The 10,595-nt window shown below is 53.6% G+C and overlaps 1 protein-coding gene across 1 annotated transcript; it reads left to right on the top strand.

The window, feature by feature from the left end:
* The first annotated feature begins 1,560 nt into the window (after nucleotides 1–1,560).
* LOC136549277 (tobamovirus multiplication protein 1-like) lies at nucleotides 1,561–10,375 on the top strand. Its single transcript, XM_066540514.1, has 10 exons — nucleotides 1,561–1,837; nucleotides 2,134–2,224; nucleotides 2,391–2,443; nucleotides 2,561–2,653; nucleotides 2,792–2,863; nucleotides 3,032–3,150; nucleotides 3,242–3,305; nucleotides 9,417–9,470; nucleotides 9,762–9,839; nucleotides 9,931–10,375. Exons 1-10 carry the CDS (start codon nucleotides 1,661–1,663, stop codon nucleotides 10,021–10,023), a joined length of 894 nt encoding a protein of 297 aa, XP_066396611.1. The 5' UTR covers nucleotides 1,561–1,660; the 3' UTR covers nucleotides 10,024–10,375.
* Nucleotides 10,376–10,595: the final 220 nt, after the last annotated feature.

Here is a 10,595-nt window from a genome sequence, read left to right as displayed (position 1 = left end):
TGATTTTTGGAGCTCCCAAGAACATTAGTTAACACGTTTATTTTTCAAAAATTAATGTTGTATTTTCACCTACACCACTTGCTCATCATCTTTACATAAGCACTATACACAAGTTACATTTTATTTTTGCTTATAGAAATTGTTTTTCGTACCAAACAATTAAAACTACTTATTTTATTCTTCTTGTTAGGATTTTCATTAGCACATTTACGCACTGAGTAAATTAACTTAGATATTTATTCGATTTCTCTCAACCATAAAAGTGAGTCGCGCAGGGTTTGTTTATCATTTCATGTGTGTTTTATTTTTTAAAAAAACTCGAGAACTTATTTTGCTAATTTTTCTTAGGTCTTAACCTAGGTGCTAAGCAAGCTCATAACACTTGAGGTGTTACAACCGGATCGTGTGGCGCCGGACGCTGGACTAGAACTACAGCGCCAAATCCGCCTACAAAATGCTGCGCACTGGTTTCGTCCCCTTCCGTGGTCACTCTCTGATTTGGAAGACGTGGGCGCCGTTGAGAGTTAAAATCTTCCTGTGGCTCACGTTCCAGAAGTGCCAATGGACGAATGATCGTCGAGCAAGACATGGGCTCGAAGCAAGGGAAGAATGTTACCTCTACGATCAGGCGCCGGAGGCGATCGATCACATACTGTGCTGCTGCCCCTGCTCACCTACTCACGAGAGGTTTGGTCCCATATTTGCCGAGCCCTAGGTCGCCCATTACCGCCCCTGGAGCAAACTGTCATTGCATGGTGGAGACGACTGAGAGCGAACTGGAATCACAAGCACAGGATGGGTTTTGCGACTCACTATTTGCGCTCGTCTCCTGGAAAATTTGGAAGGATCGGAATGCTCGACGTTTCATGGAAGCCACGGCCATAAGCGATCTCCTGCTGATCATCAAGGCACATGCTGATCAATGGTTTCAGGCAGGGGACAAGGATCTAGGAGGTTTAGCATCGGGGGTAGCCCACTACTCACCGAGTACTCAACATTGTAATAGAAAGATGTAGTTCTTAGTGAACCCGGCCTCAGGCCGGTCACATGTAAAAACTTCTATCTTCATCTTAATATAATGATACGTAATGCTCTTACGTATTAAAAAAAACTAAGATTTCTCTTGTCTCAAATGTTCATCCTTCTCCCTGGATCCAGATCAGGGTTAGGAATTAGGGACCAGGGAGTTCGAGGGGTAGCTAGGATTATTAGAGGGCGAGAGAAAAGGAAAGGCAAAGCACCATGTCAGCCTGCCAGGTGGACCCCACCTACCCTACCCGGTGAGAGTCGGGCAAGCAAAACGGAAGGAAGTTGCTAGTACTCTAGACTCTAGTCAGTACGTGTGGGCGTGTGACCACGTGGAGCCGACGTGTGCCGGCGCCAAGCGCAATCCGCTGACGCAGCGCTGAAAAAAGAATCCCACCGCCCTCGCCCTCTCCCTCTCCCTCACTGTTGCCGGGCCCCAGCCGCCGCGCACGACCGAAACTCACACTGACGCGTGGGCCCACCGTCTTTTCCCTTGTTGCCTCCCTCCTTTCTTCTGCGTGTCTTGTTCCTCCTCTCCTCCCTCGCGGGTCGCGGCGCAGGCACACAGAAAGGAGAAAGCGCAGAGAGGGAGAGAGGACCAAGGGGGGAGAGAGCGAGCGAGAGGGAGGGAGAGATGAGGAGGGAGCTGACCTCCTCCTTCGCTACTGCCGCCGCCACGGCGGGTGCTTCCTCCTCGGCTGCCGACGCGCTCCGGGGCTGGTGGGACGACGTCAACGAGTCGCCCCAGTGGCAGGACGCGGCCTTCTTCTCCCTCGCCGCCGCCTACGCCCTCGTCTCCGCCGTCGCACTGGTACGCCCTCCCTCCATCCCCTCCTGCACTACCCGCCCCCTCCTTGCCTCCTTGCGGACAGGGCAGGGCACGGCAACGCGGGGGAGGGGAGATACTGCTTGATCTCGGCTGCTATTCGCCGATTGGTGCCGCGCCTGCTGCAAAAACCAAATCTTTTCTGCCCTCCTGCCATCCTGCGCCCTTCTGCTTCCAGAGGGGGAGCAAGAGGCACCTGGCAGCGTTCCAATTCGGACTTGGGAACTCGATTGGATCCTCACCTCTGCTCCCTCCGTCATGCCCCCCACTTGCACTTGCAGATTCAGCTCATCAGGATCCAGCGCCGGGTGCCCGAGTTCGGATGGACCACGCAGAAGGTCTTCCACCTCATGAACTTCCTTGTCAATGGGGGTAATTAATCATCTTTACTTACTTCTCTATGTCTGATCAATCTGCTTCTTCATTGTCGATTTCATCCTTCCTCAAATGTCACCCTATTTCATGAATATGCTGCTAAAAATCATGCCAGCTAACCAACCAGCCAAACACTGCTAACCAACCGGTCTTCCTGCTACAGTTCGTGCTCTGGTATTCGGCTTCCATGTCCATGTCTTCCTCCTCCGCACAAAAGTAAGATTGTCATTTTCTTCTTCATCTGCTCTCGAACTAACCATGTATGGTCTTGTGCCTAATAAACATCAAGGTTCACTTCCCTCTGAAGATCTTCCCCTTTTGCTTCCTCCACAGGTATACAAGTTGGTGTTGCTAGATCTCCCCGGGTTGTTGTTTTTCTCCACCTACACCTTGCTTGTGCTCTTCTGGGCAGAAATATACCATCAGGTGCCACACTCACCTTTCGTTTGTAAATCATCTCCATTTTTATTACATCAGGAAAGGGAAGTGCCTTGAGTTTCGTTGCATTTTACCATCAGAAATCGCAAACAAATGATACGAGCACAAATCTTGGTTGAGTTGCAGGCTAGGAGTCTCCCGACCGACAAGCTAAGGCCTGCATACATTGCCGTTAACACCATCATATATGTTGTTCAGGTCTTTTCATCTCTTACTTTCTCATCATTCAATAAAGACATCGCTTTCTTCCTGTCCATGAAATTTCTATGTGTATATAATTTATTGGATTTCTTTTCTATTAATTGAGGATTATAAATTACCTTTTTCCAACTTTGACTCCGTACCTCTGGTTGTACATCTGGACAGGTTTGCATATGGATATACCTCGGAATAAATGATAATGCTGTGGTTGAGCTGGCCAGCAAAATATTCATTGTAGCTGTCTCCTTCATCGCGCTTCTTGGCTTTTCAGTATATGGTGGAAGGTAACCCAATGTTGAGTGTCTTTTGCTATTGTACTGACTTGGAGCCCTAGTTATGTATTGCCTAAAAAAAGGTGCTGTTGTTTTACTTCAGGTTATTTGTCTTGCTGAGACGTTTCCCTATTGAATCTAAGGGGCGGCAAAAGAAGCTTTATGAGGTGATTGCAACCCTGCAACAGCTATCTTTACTGTCCAACTGCCCATGAGAAGGCTAGTTTAGAAATTAGAAAACAAATCGTTGACGTAGTATGGTGTTACGACACAGCATTTGGTTGACACTATCACTGACTATGAATTACAAATATCATACTTACTGTTAAATAGTGGAAATTGACATGTCTTCATGTTATGGCGTCGGGCTTTACTCCGAAGGAAGTACGGAGGAGATCGATGGATGTGAGAGCGTGCAAGGATCCGGCGGGGAGGAGCCGTGATTGCTGGCAATGGATGACGATGAACAGGGGAAAGACGCCGGGCGCCCAAGGATGACTTGTAGTCACAATCCCAGGCTTATTCTTTCCTTAATGGAGTTGGACTCTTATAGTCCTTACAACTCGACCCTGATACTTGACTCTTGATGCTAACAGACTCCTACAAATCTGGACCAAATCTTCTAAGACCCTAACCCAAATGCTAGGACCCTAGATGAGCCTGAATACGACAGCCGGTGGTGACCACGTTCCACCTCTATCTGGTCCGGTTCAGGCCCTTGTGTTGTTGCGCCTTGCATAAGTCTTCCCCACCATAACATCTCTCCCTCCCTCGGAAAACAGCTCGTCCGCGAGCTGGAAGGAAGGGTGAGCCTCTCGGAATTGAGGAACCGGCTCCCACGTTGCCTCGGACGCAGGCATGCCAGACCACTCAACGAGGACGTGCCAGACGCCACGACGAAGTTCAGAGCGCAAGATGCGTTCCGGTCGTTGGAGAGGCCGGCCGTGGCGAAGTGGAGGAAGCACAGGCTCGGACGTCGGCGGTGTACCACGGAACGGCTTTAACACCCCGACATGGAAGACGTCGTGAATCTGGGCGCCCTCTGGAAGTCGAAGCCGGTAGGCCACCTCGCCCACCCGCGCAATCACCTGGATAGGGCCAGCATACTTGGGCCCCAACTTGCCGCGACCGCCAGGGACTAGGGACTGCGTGTGTCGATGAAGCATGCGGAGTAGTACCCAGTCCCCGACGGCAAACTCCAGGGCACGGTGCTTGGCGTCGTAGAAGCGTCGAGCGTACTCCTACGCCTGGAGGAGGCGGCGTACCTCGTCCAGGAACTCATCCCGGTTGGACAACATGGTGTCGACGGCCTCCGTGCGCGCCTTCCCTGGAACATACGGCAGCAGGTCGGGCGGAGGACGGCCATAGACCACCTGAAACGGAGTAGTGTGAAGCGCCGTGTGATATGCAGTGTTGTAACAGAATTCCGCCCACGGCAGCTAGTCCAGCCAGTCGCGAGGGAGGTCACCAGTGAGACATCTCAAGTACATGGATATGGCCTTGTTCATCGCTTCGGACTGCCCGTCCGTCTGTGGATGGAACGCAGTGCTCATCTGAAGCTGGACGCCGGCGTGGCGAAAAAGATCGCGCCACACATGCCCCGTGAACACCGGGTCACGATCGCTGACGAGGGACTCGGGAAATCCATGGAGGCGCACAATGTCCTGGAAAAAAGCTCGCGCCACTGACGATGCCGTATAGGGGTGGCCCAAGGGAATGAAGTGCGCATACTTCGAAAACCTGTCAACCACGGTTAGGAGAACACTTTTACCGTGGACCTTGGGAAGCGTCTTAATGAAGTCGAGGGAGATATCTGCCCAGACTCGCGAGGGCACCGGGCACCGGTAAGGGTTGCAGCAGTCCCGCGGGGTGCAACGTCTCCATTTTGTTCCGCTGGCACATGGAGCAGGAACGCACGAAGTCGCCGACGATGCGCCGATCATGCTCGACGTAGAACTCGGCACGGAGCCGCCGTAGAGTCTTTTGGATGCCCTCGTGGGCTCCTGTGTGGGCGAGCTGGAGGACGTCGTCCAGTAGCGGAGACGATGCAGGCACGAAGACGCGTCCGTCATGGAGTATGAGCCCCTCGTGGACGGTCCAGGAGGCCCCGTGCGCACCGGCGGCCACGGCGTCGCGTCGTGCGCGCAACGTGGCGTCGGTGTCCAGCTCCTGGCGAAGGTCATCGAAGAGCCGAAACGTCGGAGTCGAGAGCGCCGCGAGGGATGCCGCATCAGCGTCGCAGAGACCCGCAAGAGCGGGGTGTCGCCGTCGCGGCGGGACAGCGCATCGGCCACCACGTTCGCTTTGTCGGGGCGGTACTCAATCCTGAAATCATACCCGAACAATTTGCTCACCCAGTGATGTTGTGGAATTGTCGAAAGCCGCTGGTCGAGCATGAACTTGAGGGCGTAGTGATCAGTCCGGACGACGAAGGCGCGCCCCCAAAGATAAGGGCGCCAATGGCGGACCGCTTGGACGAGACCGATGAGCTCGCGCTCGTATGCAGCTGCCTTGAGGTGCCGAGCCGCAAAGGGCCGGCTGAAGAAGGCGATGGGATTCCCGTCTTGATGCAGGACGGCGCTGAAGCCGGAGCCGAACGCGTCGCAGTCGACGACGAACGTGGCGTTGAAGTCCGGGAGATGGAGCACTGGCGCCGCACGCAACGCGGCCTTGAGGGCCGTAAATGCCGCGTCGACGGTGTCTGACCACCAAAACCCCTCTTTCCGCAAGAGCTGCGTCAATGGGGCGGCGATGGTGCCGTAGTCTTTGATGAACCGGCGGTAGTAGCCGGCTAGCCCGAGGAAACCGCGAAGGCCGCGCGCCGAACGCGGCTGCGGCCACGACTGTATAGCCGCCACCTTGGTCGTGTCCATGGCCACCCCCTCAGCCGTGATGACATGGCCAAGGTAGTGGACCGACGAGGTAGCGAAAGAGCATTTGGACCGCTTGAGATGCAGCCGGTGCTCGCGGAGGACGTCCAGGACGGCGTGGAGATGCTGCAGGTGCTCGGTCCACATGGAACTGTAGACGAGGATGTCGTCGAAGAAGACGAGGACGCTGCGTCGTAGGAACGGCTTGAGGATGAGGTTCATGAGTGCCTGGAACGTCGAAGGCGCATTGGACAAGCCAAAAGGCATGACCAAGAACTCGAAGTGGCCGTGGTGTGTCCGGAACGCCGTCTTTTCCACATCAGCTGGGTCGACGCGGACCTGGTGATAACCTGAACGGAGGTCCAACTTGGTGAAGAATTTGGCGCCATGGAGTTCGTCCAGAAGCTCTTCGACGACCGGGATCGGGAACTTGTCTTTCACCGTCACGGCGTTGAGTGACCTGTAGTCGACACAAAAGCGCCAAGTCCCGTCCTGCTTCTTGACAAGCAGTACCGGCGCGGAGAAGGGGGAAGTGCTGTCCTGTATGACCCCTTGCTGGAGCATTGCCTCGCACTGCCTCTCCAGCTCAAACTTCTGGAGGTGGGGATACCTGTAGGGGCGGACAGCGACGGGTTCAGTGCCGGGCTTCAAGTGTATCCGATGATCACAGGGGCACGTGGGTGGGAGCCCTGTGGGCTCCGCGAACACGTCGGCGTAGGCATCGAGGAGACGATCCAGGAGGACTGGCTCCGCCCCCTTGTCGGGGAAGATGTGGCCGGAGAGAAGCTGCTCGGCGCGGCCCACGGTTGGCGAGCCAATGCCCGTCCACAGGACGCGGCGGCTGCGGAGGACGAACGCCATGCGAAGTCCCTCAAAGTCCCACAGGATCGGCCCTAGGGTCCTGAGCCAGGCGATCCCCAGGACCATGTCGTAGCACTCCAGTGGGATGGAGAAACAGTCCACTGGGAAGACTTCGTCGCCGATCTCGATCCTGGCGTTGCGGGCGAGACCACGGCACGCGACTTGGTCCCCGTTCGCCACAACCACTTGTGCACCGTGGCTGTCCTGAAGCTGCAGGTCCGCGCGCCGAGCCGCCTCTGTGCTGATGAAGTTATGAGTTGAACCGGAGTCCAGGAGCGCGGTGAACTGGTGCGCGCCAATGTGGACGTGGAGCTGCATGGTCTTTTCGGCCCGGATGCCCGTGATGGCAGACAGAGAGATCATAGGCGCGTCGGGGTCGAATGGCGGTGCAGCCGGGGTGTCCTCCGTGTCATCCGGCTCCACGATGTAATCTGAGGCCTCGAGGTAGAAGAGCCTGGCACACTTGTGCCCCCTTATGTATTGTTCATCGCAATTGTAGCATAGGCCCATCTTGCGCCGTTCCGCCATCTCCTTCGGTGTGAGGCGCTTGAACGTGCATGGCGCTAATGCCGAAGAATTGGCGCTGGAGATGGCTGGTGCGCCAATAGGGCGGCGCGCCAAGCGCGGTGCCGGCAAGGCAGGGGCCTGCGAGGCGTTGCGGCGCTCATAAGCGCGCGCAAGCCGCATGGCATGCTGCAGGTCCTGGGGCTCGAGGAGCTCGACGTCGACGCGGATGTGTTCCGGCAGACCGCCGGTGAACAGCCGCGCCTTCTGCAGCGTAGACAGGTCGCCGGCGTGTGCGGCCCGGGCTTGAAACTCCGTCATGTACGTGTCCACCGATCCTCCGAACGGCAGCCGCGCCAAGTCGGCGAGGTGGTTGGTGCTGAGGGCCGGCGCGAAGCGCTGCTGACACATGCGACGGAAATCCGGCCACGCGGGGCGGCCTATGTCGCCTTCCAAGACGAGGTACCACTGTTGAGCCACGCCCGTGAGGTGATACGATGCGAGCCAGACCTTGTCCACCTCCCGTGTCATCTGGCCGCGGAAAAACTGCTCACTTGTTGAGCCAGCCGAGCGGGTCCTCTTTGCCGTCGTAGGTGGCGAACGTGAGTTTGTGGTACTTTGGTACAGCCACGCTCTCCACCTCCGGCGGTGATGGAATATGTGACGGCGTCGAGGACATGTGCGACATCGGTGCCGAGACATAGGGCAGTCTTGTAGATGAGAACACAGGCAGCGGTGACGGTGAGTGCGGAAAGTTAATCTGGGTGATCGGCACACCCGTCGAAGGCGGTGGAGCAGGCGGCCGCGATCCGTGCACCGCTGGAGATGATAATGGCACAGACGGCGGCGGCGCCACGGCGGATTCCGCGGACGCCGCAGCGCCGTCGGTGATCACCGGAGCAGATGCCGCGGGTAGGGCTGGGACCCCACCGAACCCCGGCAAACCGAATTGCGGGAACGCTGGCTGGCTGTCGAGCGCCGAAAGCCGGGCACCCTGGTCCGCCAGGTGGTGGTTGACGGCTGTCATCTGGAGTTGGAGGCCCGCGATGGCCTGTGTCAGCGCCTGGAGCGCCTCCGCGGTGGACAAGGGTTGGGCCGCGGCCGGCACAGTGGGCACAAGGGTGCCCGATGTGGCAACTATCGGCAGCAACACGGCGGATTGTGGCACGGCGGAGGTCGTGGGAGCAGCGGAGGAATGAGGGACCGTCGCAGATGAGTCCCCGGATGTCGCCATGGTCTCTGATACCAGGTTGTTATGGCGTCGGGCTTTACTCCGAAGGAAGTACGGAGGAGATCGATGGATGTGAGAGCGTGCAAGGATCCGGCGGGGAGGAGCCGTGATTGCTGGCAATGGATGACGATGAACAGGGGAAGGACGCCGGGCGCCCAAGGATGACTTGTAGTCACAATCCCAGGCTTATTCTTTCCTTAATGGAGTTGGACTCTTATAGTCCTTACAACTCGACCCTGATACTTGACTCTTGACGCTAACAGACTCCTACAAATCTGGACCAAATCTTCTAAGACCCTAACCCAAATGCTGGGACTCTAGATGAGCCTGAATACGACAGCCGATGGTGACCATGTTCCACCTCTATCTGGTCCGGTTCAGGCCCTTGTGTTGTTGCGCCTTGCATAAGTCTTCCCCACCATAACAGTTCAACATGAAATTCTTTTGCCATGTTTGCAACATCTTTTTTTTGGAGCTCCATAACTGTAGATAAATATTGTATCAGTTGGTCATTTGTCTAGCTAACTAACTATAGTATATAATAACTCTACATATACATTTTTTTCTCTCGAAAGGGTGGCGATAGCATTGCCACATACATTATCACAAGAAACTCTGCATAGAATTTCCATTTGTTTTGTTTGAAAAAGGTAGTATTTTATTTACTATCTGGTATCTTTTGTTAAAAAAACAATCTGGTATCTTAATAACGAATCTAGGTCTTTTGGTTCTTCATCTAATAATATGACTGTTCAGAACTGTAGCGTCTCCATAATTTCCATTCTGATGTTGCATTTTTCAAAATGTCTCAGGTTGGGACCGTGACAGCAATTTGTGTTACCTGCTTCCTGATAAGATGTGTTGTGGTGAGTATTTTGTACCCACGTACTGATTGGTTGGTACTCGAGGAAGGTTGATTATTCCTTTGGTTGGCCGAAAGTAGATGTATGATGTTGACCTGTCTCATACAAACATGATGCACGGTGGACTAGTTTGTACTTCACGGATGCTGTGTGCTGTTTTGAGAAGACTGACAAAACGAATGAATTTGTAGTTTGCTAATTCTCTTTAAAGAAAAGACATCCCACATGTATATGTATATAATCGGGCAGTTTTTTTTATTTCTGATAGTTGCTCCTTATGTGCCCTGATGGTAGGTTGCATTATCTGCATTTGATGCCGGTGTATCTCTCGAGGTTTTGGATCATCCAATCCTAGATTTCTTCTATTATATGGTAAAATCACTAACACTGCCTTGTGCTCGACAATTATAGCATCTTTTCATCCCCAGGATTAATGTTTCTTGTGAATTTCTCAAATGTACAGTTTGCGGAGATACTGCCTTCTGCGCTAGTTCTCTTCGTCCTTCGGAAGCTTCCTCCCAAGCGGGTATCGGCGCAATACCACCCTATTAACTAGAGAGTTTTTTTTGTTTTATGATGTTACATGCTAAGAACTCCGGATAAGCTGAAACTGCTGAAAACCTACATCCGGTTGTAGTTGAACGCTTTTGCTTGTGCTGTTATGTTTATGGAAGCATCAGTGTTGGTGACGAATGGCGATGCATCGTCGTCACCATCATCATCATCATTCTATATGAGAAAGAGTTCTGAGTGGTGCTAATGAATTTGATGACTCCTTCTGTGGTTGCATCTCCAAGTTGTTATTTGGTCGGTTTGTGCTACTCCTACCCGGAGCATGACATGACATCTCCAGCAGTACCATACCATTATTTGAATTGCATCTGCATTATTGACGCAGATAAGGCCAATTATTTGTCGCCTTGTTGGTCCTAGTGATGTTTATGGAGTACTAGTGTGGTAATTGTATTCCTGAGGACTGGATCTGAAACTGAATGAACTGTGCAGTAATGCTGTTGCATATTGCAAATTGGAGGGGCAATTTAGGTAGGATAATTATTATAGTGCTGGTAATAATTGGATTGTCCTGGCAAACTGATCTTGCATGCTTGCTTCAGAAATGAGAACAGA

Source organism: Miscanthus floridulus, chromosome 4 (assembly GCF_019320115.1).
Source record: "Miscanthus floridulus cultivar M001 chromosome 4, ASM1932011v1, whole genome shotgun sequence".
Taxonomy (NCBI): domain Eukaryota; kingdom Viridiplantae; phylum Streptophyta; class Magnoliopsida; order Poales; family Poaceae; genus Miscanthus; species Miscanthus floridulus.
The sequence above is the reverse complement of the archived record's forward strand: the minus strand, read 5'-3'. Positions and strand labels throughout refer to the sequence as shown.

What these genes read in the sequence shown, in the direction of transcription:
- LOC136549277 (XM_066540514.1), top strand. Translation starts at nt 1,661, where the DNA reads ATGAGGAGGGAGCTGACCTCCTCCTTCGCTACTGCCGCCGCCACGGCG. An exon ending in TCGTCTCCGCCGTCGCACTG is followed by an intron (nt 1,838 to 2,133) that starts GTACGCCCTCCC and finishes TTGCACTTGCAG; the next exon opens with ATTCAGCTCATCAGGATCCA. An exon ending in TAGATTTCTTCTATTATATG is followed by an intron (nt 9,840 to 9,930) that starts GTAAAATCACTA and finishes TCAAATGTACAG; the next exon opens with TTTGCGGAGATACTGCCTTC.